Below are 24749 nucleotides of genomic sequence, written 5' to 3'. Positions count from 1 at the left end.
GTGCAAACTGCATTGTAAGCAGGTGGCATTGATTGGGCATCTTTAAGCAATAACTACCTGAGGACAAGAAGGTGAAATCACAGTCCACCCCTACTATCAGGCATACCTAATTAGTCGCTGATGTAGCACATATGCTGAACGGTGAAGTATCTAATATAGTAATCTTCTAGAGACCTGGTTAGAGCTGCCTTACCAAGAGTTTCAAATTACTGACATAGTATTCCAAGAACAGAGGAAGAGGAGCTGCAATCATCCTTCCATATGAATGATTCAGTCTAAACCAGGACTGGCCCCAGTGTGCACTATTCAATGGTGCCCCTGTGAGAGGCTGAGGGCACGATTCTCTTCCTGGCTTTTTTTGGAGGCCTGGATACCAAACTCCCCTTCAGTGGCAGATTGTGTCTACACTGTTGTAGGAGGCTGGCCTGGTTTGTAGTGGGTACCAAGGGGTACTTACACTCTGTACCAGGACCAGTTATCCCTTATTAGTGTAGAAGAGGTGTTTCTAGCAGCTTAGGATGATAGAAGGTAGCTATGGCAAAGCAGCTTAGGCTGAACTAGGAGACATGCAAAGCTCCTATTATACCACTGGTGTCATATGCACAATATCATAAGAAAACACAATACACAGATATACTAAAAATAAAGGTACTTTATTTTTATGACAATATGCCAAAAGTATCTCAGTGAGTACCCTCAGTATGAGCATAGCAAATATACACAGGATATATGTACACAATACCAAAAATATGCAGTAATAGCAAAAGGAAGTAATGCAAGCAATGTACAGTCACAATAGATTGCAATGAGAGCACTTAGGTATAGGGGCAACACAAACCATATACTCCAAAAGTGGAATGCGAACCACGAATGGACCCCAAACCTATGTGAGCTTGTAGGGGGTCGCTGGGACTGTAAGAAAACAGTGAGGGTTAGAAAAATAGCCCACCCCAAGACCCTGAAAAGTAGGTGTAAAGTGCACCTATATTCCCCCAGAGAGCACAGAAGTCGTGATAGGGGAATTCTGCAAGGAAGACCAACACCAGCAATGCAACAAAGGTGGATTTCCGGACGAGAGTACCTGTGGAACAAGGGGACCAAGTCCAAGAGTCGCGACAAAGTCGAGATTGGGCAGATGCCCAGGAAATGCCAGCTGAGGATGCAAAGAAGCTGCCACCGGATGGTAGAAGCTGTGGATTCTGCAAGAACGAAGAGGACTAGGAACTTCCCCTTTGGATGATGGATGTCCCATGTTGTGAAGAAGCTTGCAGAGGTGTTCCCACGCAAAAAGACCGCAAACAAGCCTTGCTATCTGCAAGGGTCGCGGTTAGAGTTTTTGGATGCTGCTGTGGCCCAGGAGGGACCAGGATGTCGCCAATTGCGTGAGGAGACAGAGGGGGCGCCCAGCAAGATAGGGAGCCCTCACAGAAGCAGGCAGCACCCGCAGAAGTGCCGGAACAGGCACTACGAAGAAGAGTGAACCGGAGCTCACCCGAAGTCACAAAAGGAGATCCCACGACGCCGGAGGACAACTCAGGAGGTTGTGCACTGCAGGTTAGAGTGTCGGGGACCCAGGCTTGGCTGTGCACAAAGGAAATCCTGGAAGAGTGCACAGGAGCCAGAGCAGCTGCAAATCACGCGGTACCCAGCAATGCAGTCTAGCGTGGGGAGGCACGGACTTACCTCCACCAAACTTGGACTGAAGAGTCACTGGACTGTGGGAGTCACTTGGACAGAGTTGCTGAGTTCCAGTGACCACGCTCGTCGTGCTGAGAGGGGACCCAGAGGACCGGTGATGCAGTTCTTTTGGTGCCTGTGGTTGCAGGGGGAGGATTCCGTCGTCCCACGGGAGATTTCTTCGGAGCTTCCTTTGTCCTGCCTTCCTGGGCCAAGCCTGGCTGGACCCCAGGAGGGCAGAAATCTGTCTGAAGGGTTGTCAGCAGCAGCAGCTGCAGTGAAACCCCGGGAAAGGCAGTTTGGCAGTACCCGGGTCTGTGCTAGAGACTCAGGGGATCATGGAATTGTCACCCCAATGCCAGAATGGCATTGGGGTGACAATTCCATGATCTTAGACATGTTACATGGCCATGTTCGGAGTTACCATTGTGACGCTATACATAGGTAGTGACTTATGTATAGTGCACGCGTGTAATGGTGTCCCCGCACTCACAAAGTCTGGGGAATTTGCCCTGAACGATGTGGGGACACCTTGGCTAGTGCCAGTGTCCCCACACACTAAGTAACTTAGCACCCAACCTTTACCAGGTAAAGGTTAGACATATAGGTGACTTATAAGTTACTTAAGTGCAGTGGTAAATGGCTGTGAAATAACGTGGACGTTATTTCACTCAGGCTGCAGTGGCAGGCCTGTGTAAGAATTGTCAGAGCTCCCTATGGGTGGCAAAAGAAATGCTGCAGCCCATAGGGATCTCCTGGAACCCCAATACCCTGGGTACCTCAGTACCATATACTAGGGAATTATAAGGGTGTTCCAGTATGCCAATGTGAATTGGTGAAATTGGTCACTAGCCTGTTAGTGACAATTTGGAAAGCAAAGAGAGAGCATAACCACTGAGGTTCTGGTTAGCAGAGCCTCAGTGAGACAGTTAGTCATCACACAGGGAACACATACAGGGCACACTTATGAGCACTGGGGCCCTGGCTGGCAGGGTCCCAGTGACACATACAACTAAAACAACATATATACAGTGAAATATGGGGGTAACATGCCAGGCAAGATGGTACTTTCCTACAACTGTGCAATTGTTATTGTATATACTGCGCACTCAAGGCTCTTCACTGAAAATGGAGTAACGGTTGATTCCTTATGTTGAGGTTCAGAGATTTGAGCACTCCGGGTACACACAGCAGCCTCTGCTCTGCTTGAAGTCCTCTTGCACTACGCTTCCCTGGGATACTCGAGTGTTCGAAAGGGAGTACCTTGGTTTCCAGTATGAGTGCAGTAGATTTGGTTGATACATGACAGTACCCACACAATACTACCCAGTAACCGCTGACTTACCTTTACCTCCAAGAGAAGCCCTTCCTGACAGCCACACCAGAGCTGCTCTTTAAGTAAGCTATTGACTTACTGGTTTTGCTCCCAAAGTGTATATCTGTTTGGCATAGTCAGGGAGCTAACAAAGAGAAAGGCTATAATAAAACAACGTTGCCTGTAAACACTTGTTGCTTGCTCGCTCACACACAGCTGACTAGCAAACCTGAAGCACTTTGCACTGTTGGCACAGCTGCAGCATACATAGGAAACAAACCTTGCAGGAATTCTTCAAAGCTGCTAGGTAGTATTTGATTAACAAAATTCAACCTCTTACCTCTCGCTTACCTATGCCAGCAAGATGTGCATGTAGGATAGATCCTGTTCCCCCATATGGAATACATCCATCTCTAACCTTCTTTCCTGAGGAACTGGCGGCTGTATTCACAGCATGCAGACGTGCCACCAGTTCGGACTGCCATGTGTATAATGTTGCTTCTTTGGAGCAGTTTAGGCTGTGTGGTTAACATGATAGATTAACGTGATTCACCTGACAAAGTGAGAAGAGGGTAGGACAATTAAACTATTCACACTAATATTCCTCAACCCCCAGATGACCTGAGAAAAACACCTTTTCTGGGCTTTTGATCCGTTCAGTTCAAGAGCACACGCAGTACAGGATACACTAAGCTGTTGGTATAGTTTTGCTGCACTTTCCATAGTTAGAGATAGCTCCAAACAGTTCAGCGGTATCTATTGCAGACCAGAGCCTAATTTGGCTCATGAAAATGTACTTTTGGGTGTGTGAATGGATTTGTTGTTATGTTAGTCAAATGTGTCAAATGAGACTTGTTGGTGAATTCTCTTGGTGTTTGATAGGTGAGACTGGAGGGTGGTAGAAAATCTACATCCAGTGAGTGGGGAATCACAAATGTGTATAGTTGCCCCTATCAACCATAAGTTGCAACTGATACATAGTGGAAAGTAATGTTTGCTAGCAAATTAAATGTTCCTTTTTTCTTGAAAACAGGTCTAAGTACAGTGAAGCCTGACACTGTGTTGAAGATTGAGCGTGGGGAAGCTCCATGTTTTAAGAGTGACTGTGGCATAAATAAGGTTTCGGGCAGGCTTCAGGAAGGTGAGTGAGAACATTCTACACTTTCTTGTGTACAGTTTTAGTAGTTGTGGAAATGGCCTTCCCCTATTTCTCAGTGATACACAGAAACTAGCGGGTTATTGTCTGAAACTGTTGCTATAAAAGTGGGTTTTGTGATAAGTAAAAATCCACAGTGCTCTGCAGTAGTTGCTGGAAAAGCTATGCCAAGCGCAGTGCTGCTTGAAGAGCTTGTGTCTCCACTCTTTAGTCTTTGCTTTGCTGAGTTGGGACTAGAATCCAGCTTCCTTAGTCTTTCCTATTAGACAATAATGCAAAAACCCTAGTTGCTGTAAGCAAGAAAGTTGTTGCAACAAGTCAATGCAGATGTCAACTTTTTATAGACTGCAACTTGAGTGATCAGAACAACACACACATCCCGGCTGTTTAGGCGCTGGTCTTCCTTCAACTCTTTCTGACAATCAGCAGATGGGTGTAATCCTACTTCTCAACTCTACATGAGGTTAGAGTAGTTATGAATTAAGGCTCAACATATGAAACATGTTGGAACATTACTTTTTATGGGAAATAGTTTTCTCTTTCCAAGGTCTTAGCTCTTTCAGCCCCTTGGTATAGTTTCCGCCAAACCTCTCTTTAAATGTTAAGGCTATTTTTCCGTGTACAGATGTCTAAACTAGAGGGAAAAGAAAAAAGTTGCATTTTGTTTCTTTATACATATCTGTTTCTAGTACCTCTCCAGTTTCCTGCTTTTTTCTTCCTTCTGCATTTGTTTATGTCCTCTTTTATTCCTGCCAACCCTTACATTATCCCTTTACCTAGACTACTAATGACAGGTCGAGGTGACTATAAGAGTTTTGTTGTTCACTCAGCAGATGAAAGCTGCTATACAGGGCTAATTACCCTGGGGGGGACGTAGAAAGGGGATCAGACCTCTGTCCCCCTTCCACGTCACCATCTAAGAACGAAGGAGAAGTTCCCCACCCTATTTACTGGAGGTCCAGTGAGAAGTGGGAAAAAAGTTTCTCATCCGAAGTCCAGATGGGTTGTCATGGAGGACTTTAGACAGTCTATTGGACTCCGTATGAAGCCCTTCAGAGACTCCTTCCCCATATCTGACATTCTGGAAAAAACAACTGGCCTAGAGACAATAAACCTATTTCCCCTTCTGTCTGAATATGGGTTTCTACTTTATCCATTACAAACAAGAGTGGTGTGGTACAGATGGAGTTTTTAATTCTCGACATGCAAAACATGTTATTTCTCTGCAAATTCTTAATTGTACTGAACCCAGGAAACATGCTTCCAACCATTCAGGAAAGGCTCAGACTTACCTATTGATATCGTTCTCGGACATTAGCACTTCAGGTTTCCTAGGTGAAAGCCTCATGGCTGGCATGAGATTTGTTGGAGTGGACTGCACTACCGAAAAATAGTCGTCCTGTTTGATCTTAACTCCTAAAGGGGCTGGCTTGAAACTGTAGGCTCTTGTCCTTACACCAAAACACAATTGCTTGTTAGGTGCCCTAGATTTCAATTGCAGTAACACAACAGTTTTCTTTGGTTAAGGATTCTGCAGACTGTCACCATTTCTAATGTTTTCTGCACCCAGTATGGTTTTGTATGCTTTTGTAAAGCAATGGCTAAATTCATGCAAACACGTTCATTTTGTACTTGTTAAAAGAAAGTGGAAAACTGTAACAAATGCTAATACCTGTAGCTTAGATTTTGCCAAGTATCAGTGGCACCTCATTTACCCATTAAGTAAGTCACCTTACCGGCTGCCAGTATTATGATTAAAGTTGTGTGTGTAGTTCATTGTGTCTGCATAGCATTTATCCTCACTGATGCTGTGAAATGGCGGGTACAAGGATTGGTCGCATGCAGCCTGGAAGAAGCTCTTTCTTGCACAGCACTATATTTAGGCTAGAATCCCCAGCATTTGGGGAAAGGAGGACACAAATCTGGATTTCCAGAAAATGGGTCAATGCACTCCTGTGTCTGGCATGGATGTAGGGAATGTGGTGAATTAACCTAATTTTGGGAGATTCTGGTTTGATAAAGATAAAGGGTTGTCCAGCTTATTTTTGTATGTGTTGGGACTCTTTGGCGGTCATTCTGACCGCGGCGGGCGGCGGTCGCCGCCCGCCAAGCGGTTCCCGCCGAAAGACCGCTCCGCGGTCAAAAGACCACAGCGGCCATTCTGGCTTTCCCGCGGGGCCGGCGGGCGACCGCCAGAAGACCGCCGGCCGGCCCAGCGGGAAAGCCCCTTCAACAATGAAGCCGGCTCGGAATGGAGCCGGCGGAGTTGCAGGGGTGCGACGGGTGCAGTGGCACCCGTCGCGATTTTCACTGTCTGCAAAGCAGACAGTGAAAATCTTTGTGGGGCCCTGTTAGGGGGCCCCACGGCACCCGTTCCCGCCATCCTGGTTCTGGCGGTGTCAGGCTGGCGGGAAGGCGGTCGAAATCCCCATGGCGGTGCTACAAGCAGCGCCGCCATGGCGGATACCCTGGGCCAGCGGGAACCCGGCGGGAAACTGCCGGCTCCCCTTTTCTGACCGCGGCGGTAGAATCGCCCAGGAAGCACCGCCAGCCTGTTGGCGGTGCTTCCGCCGCCCTCCGCCATGGCGGCCATGGACCGCCAGGGTCAGAATGACCCCCTTTGTCCTGCTGCTTTAACTGGGCAATGCCTTGTCCAGGCAGTTAGGCTGTTTGCTAATAGTAGAAATTAACTGTTCTTTGTCAGCCTTCTAACAGTGTTGTGAGCGCTTGCTTATACCAATCCATTGCTTTTCCCTGCCTATGGGTATGTGGTATTGGTTGTTTATTTCTCTTTAAAAGCGGGATGGAAGACATCTAGGCAAAATGCAAGGACTCATTTCATACCTTCAACTCCCCCCCACCCCCTTCATGACAAGAATGAGTGACCATTTATGTGTGAGCTCATTGAATTTCTCTTATGTCAATTTAGCATTACATTCCAGAGTTTAAATCAAAAAGTATTTCCCAAAATTCAGCATTATTTTATTTTAAACATTTTTTTTAACAAAACAATTTCAGTAAATTGTTCAATTTAGATATGCTAGTGAATCTTTAAACTTTTCATTTACATTGTGTCTATAACGCACTATAACACATTTCAAATGTTGTACTTATTGTTGTTATTTAGTTTTTTTTACTATGACCGTAGTGTGTGTAAAGAAAATGTTCTTTTTTTACAGATGATGGGCTGATTTACAATGCTGGAGAAGAAAATCTGGAATCTGTGCAATTCAGAGATAGTTCTGTTTATGCAATTCGACAAAACCAAGGGAGCCCACATCTTTCATCCTCATCAGACAAAGATGCAACAAAAGATGGATGGAATGTGTCCTTTGATTATGAAGGTTGTGATAGTGATCAGTCTACCAAGATGGAAACAGTGGAACTACTGCAAGATGAAGCCCAGAAAGCCAAAGAGAGTGAGGTTATCTACCCCAAAGACCTATCTGCAATTTCTGGATTAAAAGCCTACAGAAGAGGCGGAAAGTTTATCTGCAATGGGTGTGGGAAGAACTTCCGTCACAGGTCTCACTGCATTGCCCATGAGCGCATTCATACAGGAGAGAAGCCATTTTGCTGCCAGAAATGTGGGAAGGCCTTTCGGTGGGTCTCTCAGTGGAAGCGTCACCGGACTCACGTTTGTGAATCTGTTGTCGAAAAGCCCTTAGGTGAGTGATCATTCAGATGTACACTGGAAGGGAAAAATTAATTTTAGGTAGTTTTGTTGTTGAAAAAGGGAGGCAATATAAAAAATAGCATGCAGTCCTATTGCTTTTGTTTATGTCTGACAGAACGCATGCTGTCTGTTGCAAGTTATATTGTTATCATCCATTGTGTTCCCTTTGTTGGCTTCATTGTCATTCACATTTGCCTGCTTCTTATTCGCCAGCTTCTGTAGGCGTTAACTATTCTTCTTTTGTTTGTCCCTCTCCTAAAGTGTGGACTCACTAGTTGTGTACTTTTATTGCTCATCTTACAGGTGTTCATTTTTTCTGTTCGTTTAAGTAGTCTACAAGAGTGTGTGTGTTTAACAGATGCCCACCTTGTGTATTTATCTACCCTCCTTGCTCTTCTTTCTTTCTGTCCCTCATTTGCCATTTTTTCTTCCTCCCGTCCACCTTCCCTTGCAGTTCTCATTCTCCATCACCCCTGTGTCCACTTGATTTCTCTCCTCCACACTCTCAGTTGTCGGGTTGCTTCCCCAGCCCCTCCAGCCAACCCTAAGTTGTCCATGTATTTTCCCCATAAGCCGTAGACCATGTGTCCATCCCTCTCCGACCACCCTTCATTGTCAACTTGCTACCTCATCTGGTCCCACCCACCCTCTGGTGGGTCAGCTTGCTACCCCATCTACTCATGCACACTCTGGGGTGTCAGTTTGCTGCCCCATCTTCTCCTGCCCACCCTTTTTTGTCAGCTCCAGACCCTTCCAACCACCCTGTGTTGCCAGCTTCTTCCTCAGTCCCACCTGCCCTCCATCTGTTGTCAGTTTGCATCCCCAGCACCTCATTCCCACCCTGTGATATCTGCTTACTGCCCTATCATCATACCCTCTGTTGTCAGCGTGCTGCTCCATTCTCTTCCATTCACCGTGCATTGCCAGTTTGCTTCCCTAGCCCCTCCCACCTACTGTCCATTGTCAGCTTGCCTTTGTAGCACCTCCCACCTACCCTTAGTAGTCTGTTTGCTTCCCCACCCCTCTTGGCCATCCCTTTTGTTTATTTCCCTCTCCAGAACCTGCTGCCACCCTCCATTGTCCTTTTGCCACGCAACCCCTCCCACCCCCTCTCTGTTGTCCACGTCCTTCCCCATTATCTGTTGCGTGTCCTCTCCCCTTTACCCACATCCTTCCCTCCCACCCTCCGTGTTGCTTTCACATTTTTTTTTTTTTTTTGAATAAAAAGGAAGTGAATGCGTGCTGTCAAATTACAGCACTGTTTAAATATTTTTACCTGTGCTGCTGTACAGAAATCATTGCCAAAGCCAATAGCTCTCATAGGCAAGGCCTAATGGTTTTGCCATTCCTTGTGTTTTTTTTGTGCTCCTGGATGTGCTTGCAGCCTCTGGCACCATGTACAAGGCCCTTAAACGCTGCCCTAAAAAAGTACCTAATATAAGTGACTCTTGACTTTGCAGTTCATTAGCTGTATTGAGCTTTGAAGTGCATACATAAGTAAAAACAAATGATCTGACATCTCCTGGGTGTTCACGATTGTAGAAAGAGTCCTTGCATGTTGGCTACAGGCTTTCCTGAACCTGTATAAATGACCAGTACCCATTACTCATTGTTCAGCCTAGTGCAAAAAAAGTCTTGATGGCAGCCGAGGAAGGAGACATTTCACTGCTATTTCTAGTTCATCAATCAGCCGCATTTAACCTATAAAACTATAAATATTTTCTGGTCATAATGTGGCAAAATGGTTGAGCATACACTTTTGGCACTGACTCCCAGAGCCCTCATTACAGACCAATAAAATCCTGAAACCCACAACGTGGAACTAACTCCCAGTCTCCAAGAAAAAGCAGAGCACACAGATGTAGCATCTTTGAGTCTGCATCAGGTGCTGCAGGCCAAGGACTTGAGATAGTGCCAGGCTGAGCTGTGTGATCAAAGATGAAGGTCTTCAGTTCTGTGCGGCCTGAGAGAAAAGCCCATTGGCTGCCTGGGTTCTGAAGTTGTGTTCCTCCATTTATCGAACAAAGCTGAGGTGGGGCCTTGTCCGGCCTATGGGGACTCGGGACTCAAAGGAAAGAGGCAGTGGAGCGCCATGGCTAGCTGGCAGCAGTCACAGACTCTGTGCTTGAGGTTTCACTGAGGAGACAACAGGATTGGCTCTCTTGAGTGAGGACACACAAACGTGAGCAGAAAATGTAAGTGTTCCGGGTCCAGGGGCCGAGTGGCATGTTGGGATGCCATGTAGCCTCCCCACCCCAAAGGCCTGTGCCAAACACTGTTCCCAGCCTGTGGTGGGAAGCAGTGGCCTTCCTCAAACCCATCTGTCGAACCATGGGCTCAGAGCCACTTTTTGCACACCACCCACAGCATTTTCCCTGTCCTTGGGTGCTCTCCTGGGCTGGTTATGGGTCCCAGAGAATAGAGCTGAGGAGTTGAGGGGCAGCGTCACCTCTTACCAATGGTTCATGGCATCTCTGTGGCAAGAGCAGGGGTTATCAAACAGTAACACTTAAAACTCTGGCCAGAGTACTTGTGGTTCCCTCAAGAATCCAGACAGCCACGAGGAGTGCATTCCTGAAGCCAAATATAAGAGTAACTACAGTGACTGTTTGCCAGAAAATGCAGTAAAAAGCCAGGCCTAGTGGTGAATGGTGCTAGCAGTGGCACATCGTGGAGTCGGGTGACATACTGGCATAGTGATTAGCCTTCAGTGGATTTGGATTCAGACTGATGTTGGCCGTACGCTCCTGATCCAAAATACAAAAGGGGCTACAGTTCCTGCTCAGCATTAAAAATGTCATACACTGGGGTAGGATACTTCTCCTTCTCTAGGCCAGTTTGTATTAATAATACTAGCAGTGCACTATTATAGGGAGAGACAGGTCCCCAAATGCATCTCGGCAAACAAGAATCAAACATTATGCTGAAGGAGCCACAAATGCTAGGACACAGATCGACCCTGAGGTGGCCCTGGGTTTTAGTTTATCCCGTGGCCTCCTTGGTGCTCAAATTCTATCAGCCATAGAGAAGTCCAGAAAAACACCGGAAACAAATTGACTCCATCTCCATTGAGATGAATCTTACTATAGCGGACCTCCATAAGTTTAGTAAGAGAGCTCTGAACACTGAAAAGTCGACTTGCACTCTCACTGCAGAAGTGACCGATTGGAAGACAACAGTTCACTCTCACAATTCATACAAATTCCACACAGACTAGAGGACAAGGAGGGCAGATCCCACCAGAATAATCTCCAGTTCATAAGATTTTCTGAGCAGGTCAATAAAGTTGCCCCAGAGCAGTTTCTAAAGTACTAGATCAGAAACACCTTGCAACCTGCTGGCATATCTGTGCTACTTGTCTCTGAAAGGAGGATGCACAGGTCATTGGCCCCTCCATAGCACAGAAAAAAGTGTGGATTATTATATTACCTCAGACATGTATGGGCAAGTTTCAGTAGACTAGTCCAGGCGTCTGGGCCTGAATTCTTTCTGTTACCACAATGAGTGGGACTGTAAAGGACTTAACAAGGAATGGTAGTGGCCTTTATGTCTTTGCAAAAAAGACACAGAGTGCACACATACCTCAGATGCCAATCTACTTAGCTTGCATTCCTCCAGGAAACTTACCTAACTCATGAGGAAGAAGAGAAGGTCTGGAAAATATAGAAGTGTTGAATGTTCATCTCCACATGCTCTACCAACGCAAGGGAGTGTTGATCTGAATGGCACCCTGGATCCCTTTTCATCCGTGCTTCTCTGAAGCAGAAGTGAAGGGGAGGTATATATTGATATATGGTCTTCTAGATGGAGCTGAGATATGTTTGGTCAACACATATGCAACAAACACAGATGATCAGACTTATTTTCGAACCCTCTATGACTTGATATTTATCACCTTACATAGATGTTGAGGGGATAGGGGCAAATGACTTTAATTTTTTTAATGAGAGCAATATGAATATACATCCACCTAGGCTTCCCATAAAACCTGGCATAATAGTAACACTAGAAGAAGTCATTGACAATGTTCGCTGTATTGATATCTAAAGAGAGCACTCGACCCAGAGCTCAGAGAATACTTGTGTTACTCAGCCACACACAACACATACAGCAGATTGGACCATGTTTTGGTATCTTTGGCCTTGGTGAAAAAAATGCAGGTGCACAGTGCCAGGGCAGGTTCTGCTTTGATCACTCGCTCTTCTGATATGCAATAGCTTGTACACAAAACCATATGACTGGGTATTTCAGCTGGAATTAAAAATAACCATCAACATATACCTGTAACACAGCTGTGTTGTTGCATTGTCAACCAACACTATGGCAAATGAGTGGGAAGTATTAAAAGCAGTCTTGAGGGTTGGAGTGCATGAGCAATATATATGCAACATGTATGGTATCCACAGACAACTACAATATAATCAGTCACTGGAGGAGGACAGGCTGAAACACTCCTGAAGACAGATGCCAGATGACCCAGCCAGCAGAAAAAACCTTGTTGAAGCAAAAACGTAAGGTGGGGAAACTTCATATACCAAAGTTAGAGGTTCAGTCACAGAGACTATAGGTAGAAGCTTCATGTAGGTAGGGGCAGGTCCGGGAGGTTGGTGGCCTGCCTATTAAAGGAGAAGAGGGCTCCTCACCTCTTACTGTCTCAGAATACACCAGATGGAACCCAGGCCCAGGCACAAGTTAGCATCAATCTTACTCTCTCAAAATATCTAGCCGTGGTGTAAAAATGCAAGCTCCGCTTTATGACATTTCGGTGTGGGAATTCCTGAAGTTGGTTAGTACCCACATGCTTACAGAAAATCAAGCTGCTGAATAAGAACAGGATCTTACAAAAGAGAAACTGATAGAGGCTATTCAAGGAACGCCAAAGAGCAATTTACCAGGTGTGGTAGTTTCCCTCCAGAGTTTTATCAGTCACTCCAGGTAGGGTCCCAAAAAAGCTCCTTGAGGTATATATAACGAGGCTAGGATCACTTGGACGATTGCCAGAGACTATGAAAGAGGCCGTAATACTCATGATGCTCAATCCAGACAGAGATCCTGCGCATTTGGCATCTTACATACCCCTCTCAATGATAACGCTATTGCAAAAATACAATCCAAAATACTGGCAATTAGACTGAGTCGTATGATGGGTCCCCTGGTGCATGAAGACCAATATGTCTTTCTCTCAGCACATAGCACCCAAAGGAACATAATGCAACTTAGCAACATACTTCATGCTGCAGCTTCATACAGAGGGAGTATTAGGAACATTAGATATCAAAAACGTGTTCAGTACTCTTGATCGGACCTATATGATGATAGTCTTTTAGAAAGTTCTGGAGCTGGGTTCAAATACCGTAGACAGACCTCCAAGCAAGGGTGTAATCAGGTGGTCTGGTGTCAAGTTGGAGCATTGAAAGGAGCACCAGTCAGGATTGTCCTTTGTCCCCGTTGTATGCACTCACAGAGGAGCCTTTGATAAGATGTCTTTGAGAAGTAATGAATGACTGGGGATCAGGACAGAAGAAACAGCACACCTAGTGCCCCTGTACAGTGACGGCACCTTACTATATCTGATGCATCCATGAATATCAGTACCCAGATTGTTGCAGGAACTGGACAGGTTCGGAGAAGTTTCTGGTCTGCAGATTTAATAAAAATAAAATTGTGGTGGTTCCTCTTGCGGCTTCAGCGAATGGGGCCCAGCAGGATCTCCGGGAGCTGGGCCTGAGATGGTAGATGGAAATTTCAATATCTCGTAAAACACTTTGTCCATACAGCGGGCAAATAGTATTCCTACAACATGGGCAGGGCAGTACTCCAAGGTCTAAAGCCATCTTTCCTATTCCATCAGCACTCTTTCATTTTCCACCATGGGCAGGATTGCAGTTGTGAAAAATAGTGCTTCTTTCTCAATGTCTGTACACATTATTCAATTCCATGTGCCAAATTACTAGGTCAGCTCTCGAAGAACTAGTTAGCCACGTTGGTGTGTGCAGAGGAGAATATGGATGGAAACCTTATAAAGAAACATGGAGGTGGGTGGCCTTCCTGACCTGGAGCTATATTACTTTTCGGCACAGTTGCAGCTGCAGCACAACGATGAATTGACAAAGAAAATTGGTAGAAGAGATTTCTTGGGGAACCTTGGAAGGGGCAGCATTACTGGAGTGTCTCGGGTGGGAGAAATCTCACAAGGGCTTTCCCTCCAGTCGTACACAAGGTGTTTGTAGCGTGGAAGATGGCAGTCAACAGGGTTCTGAAGTGACCACCCTCCCCACTTTTTTCCAGATCCTTACATATCTGGTTGTTTCAAACATTCCTCAAAATTTGCCACTTTATGGGGCCCGATTCACAAAGGTAAAGTTAGACCAAAAGTTCCACCTGAAGTCCAACTTTCCACCTAAAGTCTAAGTTTAGACCTGAAGTCTAAGTTTAGACCTAAAGTCTAACTTAGACCAAAAGTCTAACTTTTCTACTTTTTGGTATTTACAATGGTAAGTTACTACTAGTAAAATTACTAGTCCCCATGTCCTTGGTCTGATGCAGGAGGGTGGGATGGGTCTGCTTCACACTCAGAGTTCTCTACACTGCTGAAGCATTTATCTCCTTTGAAGAACCTTGTGATTCATTTGAGATAGACTGGGGACACTTCTTACAATATGCAAAGCATAGAAAAACTGCCAGAGAGATGTGGACAGACTTGCTTGTGACATCTGGGCCGCTCACAACACTCAAAGTTCTAATGGAGGTAGGACAGCGTCTGGACTGATTTTGCACATGTAGCAGACTCTCAAGAAAGATGGAATTCTGTTTCCCCTGAAAAGCCAGACAGCAATGGAAAGATGACTTACAGGAGCCCCTCACAAGCAGAGTAGAAAGTGTGTTGCGCCCAAGTGCAGGAGATATCAAGTAATGCCAGTTCTAAACTGCTTATTTCAGTTTCCTACATCAAACTTACCTTACCTCATTAATGCTGAACAAGATTTACATAGACAGGGCCCCCCTCATGCCCCAGGTGCAGAAGGGGCTACACGTTTCTGCATTTTCCTCAATACTGCGGAGTTGTGTTAGCAGCATTGAGGCAGATAAGAGCCTATAAGGTTGAGGACACAATTAGTAAATGACTTTTTAACATTATCCCAAAACCTAAGAAAAATAGGATGCAACATAGATTTGTTGCTCTGGATTTATTATTGAGTAAGCACATTACAGCAATTCATTGACTCTCCTATGGCCCCACGGGATCTGCTTGAGAACAGGACACCCGCAGACCCTTGGACCTAAGAGAGACACCCTGAAAGAAGCCAGAATAGACAATGGGATATCAAAAGACTTGGACTTAGTGGTGGAAATATCTAATTCATTATCAGACCCTCAGCTGATGACCACTAGAACGACATGGCCCCCAAGAGGGTTGACTTGCCATATAGGTGACAGGCACAATGCTTTTTGATCAGTCTGATGTCTCCTTCAGAGATACGTTTTGCAGCCTGGTGCCATGTTATGATCTCAGATTCTCCACAATTTATTTAGAGTCTAAATGCAACTCCAACAATGTGCTAATAATGTAATCAAACTGTCATTGGTGGTTCTCATTGATTATGAGGTACGATCAATTAAGAGGACTATCATACAGTTGTTAAAGAGGGAGGTTTATTTGCTTTGTGGTTAAGTTGTTTTGTTTGACAACATTCACTGTTTATTCAGAACAGCGAAACAATAAACAGAGTTATAAAAAAAAAACTAAAAAAATTTGCTCATCTTTGCTTGGGACAAAGGCCTTTAAGTCAGATGATGCTCTCAAGTGGTTTGGGGGTCTTTATAAACTCTGAAATCAAACCATTAAACCCAGCTGTTTTCAGTCATCTAAAAATTGATTTCAGTGTGGGAAACAATGGGTCACCACATTTATTTAATGTTTTATTCAAGCCAATTGTTTTTTAAATGTTACTTTTATTATTATTAATATTTTGATATGTTTGAGCAGACAGAACAACAGCCGGCAGTCTGTAATTACAGTACCTAACAATGTGAGATATACTACAAAGTTTTTACATGTATATTTTATATACTAATATATCCTGCAGTGGTTAATGCTTTCCCAGATGTGGTTAGTGTTTTAGATGTGTCAGTCATGTAGATCCACACCTTTCCCTTTGTTAGAGATTGCCTATATCACATCCTCATTGGGGGCCTGCTGGTGCCCACAGAGCGGAATGAGGCTACTGGGCTGAAACGCTGGAGGATGACTTCATTTGCTATTTGGGTCTTGGATCCATCCTACTATCGCTCTGCAAATGGGGCTGAGTGTGCCTGTTCCACACTTTACTTTTTAGGGTAACGAGGGTTAGCAGTCAAGGGCTTCTCAAGGAAGTAGTGTTGGGAAGTAAATGCTCAGAGCTCAATAATTCATCATCAGCGTAATAAACATTGTCAAGCCTACCGCTTCTTTCTTTCTTTTTTTTTTTTTAAAGCAAATAAAGTACTTTTAATTTCAAAGCGGTATAAAATACCACACAATTAGATAGGTATCGGATGTTTAGTTAAATGATCTTACTCCCAGGCTTATACTTAAAAGCTGCTCCCACCCCACTACTCTCCTCAATGCTTTATGGCGTTACGTGCCCCGTGTTAAAGTGTTCCTTTCCGTAAGTCAAGTTTAGGCAAAATTAGGCTCAGTTGCAGGTTTCACTAAGCAGTTGCTCCTGGACAGTTGGTACATCTGTTCATATAGTTCTTTAGCCCAAGAGACTAACTGATGAGGATAAATCATTAGCCCAGTTTTGCGTTGCTTCATTTACAGTCTCTGTGTCTGGAGGCTGTGCTTCTCTGATACCTGCCTGGCGAAGTACTCAGTCTGGTGGACACTGGCTGATGTGCGAGCTGTGTACAGTAGTCAGTGTTTTAGTTTGAGTCTCTTTGTCTGGAGCAAAGATCCTACGTATCCCTGTCTCTGATACCAAACAGGTGGGACACACATAAACATTGTGCACACACAATCACGATGCACACTGCATGTCAGAGCAAAGGTCTGACTGTCACACTGTAGCAGAATTTTGAGGCCATACTTCCTCTGGAAACAGAAAAAAATGGTCTATTCAGAATTATTTGTTCACAAAAAGTGATATACTGCCATCACTGCTTAATGTCAAATTTTTCTGGGGTACATAGTAGCCCCATGTGAATAAAATAGAGGGCATGCATGCTTTGAATCCTGTTCCAGGTCACAGAACCACAAGGGTATGGATGGAAATGTATAAACAATCTACTTGTCCAAGGGACAGAACTTTACCAAACTCCTTGTCCTGCAGAGGTTTGTACTTGCCTTACCTATTGCCTAAATCAATTAGTTGAGTTGGGAGAGCATAAATGTGTTTTCAGACAGCACATTTCAGACATCCGAGAGTTTCATATATTGAATCTTCCATTCGGGATAACAGTGTCAAAACAAGCATTTGCTATCCAATAGGTCTCACATTTGCTTGAGTTAGAGCTATTGGCCCTGTAAATTCATAACTGGAGTTTTCTTACCACATAAATTGGTCAACCCTGCCTCATAATCTTGTCATTTACTGCATATAATTCCAGTAGCCCTGCATATAACTAAAGTACTTCCATTTACCTTGTTCCTCTATCAGCACCCAAAAATGAAAATGTTGCCATTTAGCATCTTAATTTAAATCTGCCATGCTAATTTCAATAGAATACCACTGTCACCACCTCACCATCAGAGTTGCTGGCTGGCTAACACAATTCCTAAAAAAAAGACACAAGACAGTCACATAGGAGAAATAGACTAGAAGGGTCACCCAAACATATCAAGAGTGTTCAAACTCTCATAGTGTAATAAGAATGTTAAGTTGGCCTGAATTATGGTCATAACTGCAATAAGGAAAGATTATTAAAATATACACAATTATCATATAAGCCTTTATCAGAAATAATTTTTGGGCATTAGACTGTAATGTTCAGAGGGCCTATACAGGGCTCCACAGCAGAAATGTCATTTGTAAGAAACATGGTCATCTAACCGTATTGTTATCCCATAGAGGGAATAACCCCATGAAAACAAACAGGAGAAAGTAATGCAGTGTAACCATATACTTAGCCCCTAGAGGGTGTTTTTAGGGCTAGCAGGCCTACTGCAATATTACAAACAGGACATTTAAAACAAAACTTCTCCCAGCTGTAAAGCAAAAGTTGTAGCTATGCAAAAGCATAAAAGACACTGCATGGTGGGAGGGGTTATAATTTTGGGGTCCCCACTAACCTAGTTTGGGGACCCAGAGATGATGTAGACAAAAAGAGCGTTTTGAAGGTGGTCCTATTGTCCTAGGGCTACAACAGGCTGACTTATGAGCAAAAATGTTTTGTAAACGTAATGCCCTACAAAGCATTGTGGGACGAGTTTTCGTGCAGAGAATATTTTAGTATGTTGACTGCAATGCTCATAACAACCCCTAGAGGACACTACAATACAAATATCATTTGGAAGAAACATGGTCACATAACCATATAGTCAGCCCTGAGAGAGCTCAACCACATGAAGGAAGAATGGGAGAACGTAATGCAGTGTAACCATACATTTAGCCCTTAGAGGACATAGTGCAATACACATTTTCAAGGCTACCAGGACTATTGCAATGATATTACATACAAGGCCCATAAAACAGCTTCCCCCAGCTGTAAAACAAAAGTTCTCACTATGGGAAAGCTTAAAAAGATAATGAATGATGGTAAGGGTTATTATTTAGAAGTCCCCACTAACATAGTGTGGGGACCCAGAGACAGAAAGATCACACTGTGGTCAATGTTTTGAAGGTTGGCCCATTGTCCTAGGAGCACCACAGGCAGAGTTATGAGCAAAAATGTTTTGTAAAAGTAATGCCCTGCAAAGTATTATTCAACAAGTTTCCGTGCCACAAATATTTTAATATGTTTATATGACTGTAATGCTTAGAACAGCCCCTAGAGGACAGCACAATGAAAATAGCATGGTCATGTGACTATATCGTTAGCCCCTAGAGGGCATAACTACACAAAAATAAAATGTCAATAAATAATGCAGTGTAACCATATATTTAACCCTTAGAAGACATAGAGGGTCATTACAACCCCGGCGGTCAGCGTTAATATGGCGGTAAGTACTGCCAACAGGCTGGCTGTACTTACTGCCAAATTATGACATTGACAGGTTGGCTGAAGCCAACCCGCCAATGTACCACTCAGACTGCCACGGCGGTAACAGCAGCCGGGCTGGAGATACCCATCTCCAGCCCGGTGGCCATCATTGTTCCACCTGCGGGATTATGACCCCGCCTACCGCCATGGATTCCGTGGCATTCGTAATGCCACGAAAACCATGGCGGTAAGCCATATCAGTGACAGGGAGTTCCTTCCCTGTCACTGATAGGGGTCTCTTTCCCCTTCTCTTAAGGTACCCCCCCCCACCCTCCCCTACCTCATCAGGTACCCTCTCACCTCCCCCTACATTCATGCCCCCTTCACACACACACGCATACAACACCCATTCCAACATGCTTCCACACATGCATACATCCATTCACACACACATCCGCACACACTTTCACACATACACGCATTCACATAACATAACCCACTCACACCTCCATACATGCACACACGCATTCAACACGCAACACACGCCCGCATCCACACACACACAAACATTCACACACCCACACACAACACCCCCACCCCACTTCCCTGTGGGAGACCCAACTTACCTGTATTCAGGGGGTCCTCCGGCAGGAGACAGGACGGGGCGCTGCTACCGCCAGCAGAACACCGCCAGGCCATATTATTTCTCATACGGCTTGCAGCGGTCTACTGGCGTGGCACTGCTGGTGGCAGCAGCGCCACCTTACTGCCATTCGCCGCCATGGACACAGCCGGATTCCCACCCTTCTAGTGGTGGAAATCCGGCTGTGGTCATAATACGGTGGATGGCTGGTAGCCGTGGCAACGGTCTTTCGGCGGCCGTCGCTGCGGCGGTAGGCGGTTTTTACCGCCAATGTCAAAATGAGGGCCATAGTGCCTTATATATATTCAGGGATAGCACACCTATATCAATGATATTACAAAGAAGGCCCTTAAAACACAAACTATTCCCAGCTGTAAAACAAAAGTTCCAGCCATGAGAGAGCTTAAACCGACACTGAACGATGGGAGGGCTTATTATTTTGGGGTCCCCACCAACCCAGTGTGGGGTCCCAAGGATGATGTAGACAGAAGGAACATATTGCCTTGAATGTTTTGGTGGTGGTCCCATTGTCCTAGAACCATCACAGGCTGAGTTATGAGCAAAAACGTTTTGTAAAAGTAATTGCCTGCAAAGCATTAAGGGTCAAGTGTTCCTGAGTGCTGTGAATATTGTAGTATTGGTTTTCCCGCTGTGCCGGGAGAGCCTCTTTCAGGATTTCTGATTTACGTAAAGCATTCACAGGCCTTGAAAAATCATAAAAATATTACTAGACGTGCAGGTCTAGTAGCTTGAATAATCTACTCGACCTAACTATAATGTACTTCACCTGTAAACGGGTCTCAAATTGTGTGATCCTAGGCAAATATTGTATTTTACAGTCGCCTTTTTCTTCATACGAGTGCACCTTCAAATATGTGAGTTCAACATTTCTGCTGAAAAAAACACAATCCTCTTTTGTTTGATTTAATACACTAAACGTTTGCTCCATTTATAATAAATCTAGCCCACATATGGGGGTACACATGATCCATGCATGATTTGCCTCTTAGTTCACTAATAGCTTTGCCATCAGGGCAGGAATGTTTCTCAGTTTGTTTAAACACTCACTTTTAATACATATATTACTAAAGCATGATGTGGTAGTGCACTGTCATTTACAGACAGTAAATTTCAAAGAAATGTCTAAAAACTTTCCCACTAACTTGCAGCTTTACTGATAAAACTATATAGTGTATTAACAATAATCTGTGGAAATTGGGTTTCAGAAAACATGTATCATTTGCACATCACCAAGTGAAGTGTTCTGACTTTTTTCATCCTATTAAAATATTTTTTCATCACGCAGAAGTACAAAAAATGGTCTTTCACAGCTACTGAAATATATTTTGAAATGTTTGTAAAGTTTACTTAGTTACATAAATGTTGTGTGTTAGGAAAAACCTGATACCAAAAGCCCTTCATTTCACATAGGTCAGCCAGTTCACCTTACAAAATTCTGGAACTCTGCAGTCACAAGGAAAAGTATTTGCATTGCAAGAAGACAAACTGACTTTTGACCTCTGTCTCTGAAAACAGAGCAAATGTGCTAAGATTAAGATTTAAAGGCATCTTAATTGCGAATTCAGTTTCTTACTGAACAGAACTCCTATTCTTTGTCCACTGCCAGAAGGGTCAAGTGGAATCTAAAAATAGCTCGTGGTCGAGTAGATTTTCGAACCCTGATTCACCAATTTCAAGTGTTTTAAGCTGAGAGCCACAAGAAATGTCTCTGATTAGGTAACTCTGAACAATTTGACCAGCGCTCCAATACCGCTGATCAAGTTTATGATAGTGTACCTATTCACATTGAGAGCACCATGGCCGCCATACAGCACAAAGGGGAGAGACAAAAGAAATTGATTGCCACTGCTGAACTATTTTAGCAGTCGTGCAATAATCAGTGTAACAGGGGCGGCCTGCAAGGCGTGACAAAAACAGCCTCAAGGCGGGACAAACGTAAAGCATTTACCAATGACATCAAGTGATTTTTGAAAGGCAAGCTCACAAATGAGGGAAAGTGATGAGCATGGATAAATGCCCACAATATTTACATAAGGTCAAATCGCTTGCACACTCGACTTAAAAAGGGTATGCTTAGGAGTCAGAAATTACAATTTACATAGGTATCACAGGTGGATATGAATGGTATCCGTGTTCAGAGTTGAGCCCCTTCAAAAGGGAAGCATGGATTTTGTAGCTGTCCTGAAGACAGAAAGCAAACTCCTTTCTTCATAGAACATGGTTCTGCAGATTTCAAACCCACTTACCTCAAAGCATCATCACCCAAGGTGTGGACACTTTTTACTTTGAGTGATAGTGTGACATTGTGATACATAATGACAATATTGAAACCTCCTGTGGCCCATTTGGGAAAGAGGGCACATTTAAACCTATTCTTCAGAAGGAAGAGTCAGTAGCATCATGAGGGTAAACTGCAATACTTTGTTGCTGGTTAGTAAGATCTTCAACAGGCCCAAGACCCACTTAGTTTTACAGAGACTCATAAGAGTGTCAGACACTCTTGGAGGAGACTGAAGACTACGAGTCCAGGAGGGCTAAAGTAGTGGATAGGGGTATATTGCCGTGCCTCACCTACATATATGGAACCAGTAGAAGGGCAGTGTATGTACTGAACTGAACTGAAAATCTAAAATATCGAAAGCCATGTAAGTGACTAGTATTTACGACAAGGAAGTTCCATTGATTCTTTTACTGATATTGATAGTTTAGAACGGCTCCTGACACACTAAGGTAAAAGCTGTAGAAACGTCTGTCTGTGGATGTATGCTTTGCCTGAAACCTGATCGTTCCAAGTTGATGGTGGCAGACTTGGGCTTATGCATCAAATGTAAGACAGAAATGTCAACTAGGAGAGAGCTGTGCTGTTAGGCTTATGGACAACTCAGGGTTGTTTTTGTGCACCAGTTACAAAAGTAGTCCGCACTCACTGCAACAGGCATTCTCTAGACAGGGCAGTCTGGCCTAAAATAAATTGATGTATGGCAGAATATTGTTGACAAAAATATTGTCTGACATACATAGTGTGCCCTAGATCAGATGGAGTGCCCTTTTTTTTATTAATGATTAGGACACAATATTGTTGTCAATCGATATTAAGTCCACAATATTCTGGTAACCTAATGAAAATGAACAAAACTGTCTCTGGGGCGGACAGTAAAAGTCTGTTTACCTTTTGCTTCTGTTTGACAAAGAGCTGGAACTCCCACTCTAGACAGAAGCTGCTAACATTTGCCCATTGATAAAGTAGATTCGGTTAGATCTACTTCGACAAGAATCTCACAAAGATCAAGTATGCTCAATGTGACCTGGCCCTACACATCGCGTCTTTAATCTGTAAGGAGTAGCTTTCACAATCTGGGACCAGAAGACTTGCGTACTGTGGTACAGGAGGATGCCCAGAAGAAAAAAGTTAATGGCAATCTAAATCTCCTAGCGAAAAGAGCGCAGGGGCCTGCTGAAAAAAGGCACAAGTATTAATCTGTTTGTGTTCAAAAACTACTCAGCTGGTGACTGGAGAGTGATATAGAAAAAATGTGGGCATGTGTTGAGGGCATGAGCGCAGCCACAGGGGTCTTTGACATTACATATCAGCTTGTGAATTGTCTTTACTTAGTACTAAGGAGATGTGTACTGCATCAATTTGTCCCAGAAAACCATCTTATCATCTCTTGGAGGTAGAAAGACCTAGAGGAAGGAGATGTTTTGGAATAGAGTAAGAAACAGGGCGTAACTTAAAGAGGAAGTGACATAACTGCGGATTAGGAAGAAAACAAGTGGCAAGTGTGGAACCTATGCACTGAACAAAGGAAGGTTAAAAGGAAGTAACGGTGAGTGTCTTCCAGTGCATAACATGATCCTACTATGTCCCCCAAGCGGACATGGGACACCCCTGCACTCACATTTATAAGAGGCAACCAGTCTTGGAGACATTCACAGAATCGTTACCTAGGACCTCAAGATGAGACAGTTGTTTCACAAGGATCCAGTGATGGCCAAGGGGATGAATAGGGATCCAGTGATGTCTTGTGGTGGGCAGGGTGTGTTGCAGAGGGATCCAGTGATGTCTTGTGGTGGGCAGGGTGTGTTGCAGAGGGATCCAGTGATGTCTTGTGGTGGGCAGGGTGTGTTGCATAGGGATCCAGTGATGTCTTGTGGTGGGCAGGGTGTGTTGCAGAGGGATCCAGTGATGTCCTGTGGTGGGCAGGGTGTGTTGCAGAGGGATCCAGTGATGTCCTGTGGTGGGCAGGGTGTGTTGCAGAGGGATCCAGTGATGTCCTGTGGTGGGCAGGGTGTGTTGCAGAGGGATCCAGTGATGTCTTGTGGTGGGCAGGGTGTGTTGCAGAGGGATCCAGTGATGTCTTGTGGTGGGCAGGGTGTGTTGCAGAGGGATCCAGTGATGTCTTGTGGTGGGCAGGGTGTGTTGCATAGGGATCCAGTGATGTCTTGTGGTGGGCAGGGTGTGTTGCAGAGGGATCCAGTGATGTCTTGTGGTGGGCAGGGTGTGTTGCATAGGGATCCAGTGATGTCTTGTGGTGGGCAGGGTGTGTTGCAGAGGGATCCAGTGATGTCTTGTGGTGGGCAGGGTGTGTTGCAGAGGGATCCAGTGATGTCTTGTGGTGGGCAGGGTGTGTTGCAGAGGGATCCAGTGATGTCTTGTGGTGGGCAGGGTGTGTTGCAGAGGGATCCAGTGATGTCTTGTGGTGGGCAGGGTGTGTTGCAGAGGGATCCAGTGATGTCTTGTGGTGGGCAGGGTGTGTTGCAGAGGGATCCAGTGATGTCCTGTGGTGGGCAGGGTGTGTTGCAGAGGGATCCAGTGATGTCTTGTGGTGGGCAGGGTGTGTTGCAGAGGGATCCAGTGATGTCTTGTGGTGGGCAGGGTGTGTTGCAGAGGGATCCAGTGATGTCCTGTGGTGGGCAGGGTGTGTTGCAGAGGGATCCAGTGATGTCCTGTGGTGGGCAGGGTGTGTTGCAGAGGGATCCAGTGATGTCCTGTGGTGGGCAGGTTGTGTTGCAGAGGGATCCAGTGATGTCTTGTGGTGGGCAGGGTGTGTTGCAGAGGGATCCAGTGATGTCCTGTGGTGGGCAGGGTGTGTTGCAGAGGGATCCAGTGATGCTTTGAGGGAGTAGATTCACAAATAGC

At 44.8% G+C, this 24749-nt stretch overlaps 1 protein-coding gene across 5 annotated transcripts in view; it reads left to right on the top strand.

Annotated features, from left to right (window-relative positions):
* Nucleotides 1-24749, top strand: part of LOC138249699 (uncharacterized) — a 200731-nt gene that overhangs the window by 20454 nt on the left and 155528 nt on the right. For all 5 annotated transcript variants that reach the window (XM_069203687.1, XM_069203686.1, XM_069203688.1 and 2 more), the window contains exons 4-5: nt 4026-4133; nt 7328-7816. In XM_069203687.1, coding sequence (XP_069059788.1) covers nt 4026-4133; nt 7328-7816 — 597 coding nt within the window. The remainder of the gene's footprint in view (nt 1-4025; nt 4134-7327; nt 7817-24749) is intronic.

This window comes from Pleurodeles waltl, chromosome 8 (genome assembly GCF_031143425.1).
Source record: "Pleurodeles waltl isolate 20211129_DDA chromosome 8, aPleWal1.hap1.20221129, whole genome shotgun sequence".
Lineage (NCBI taxonomy): Eukaryota > Metazoa > Chordata > Amphibia > Caudata > Salamandridae > Pleurodeles > Pleurodeles waltl.
This window is presented reverse-complemented; position numbering and strand designations above follow the sequence as displayed.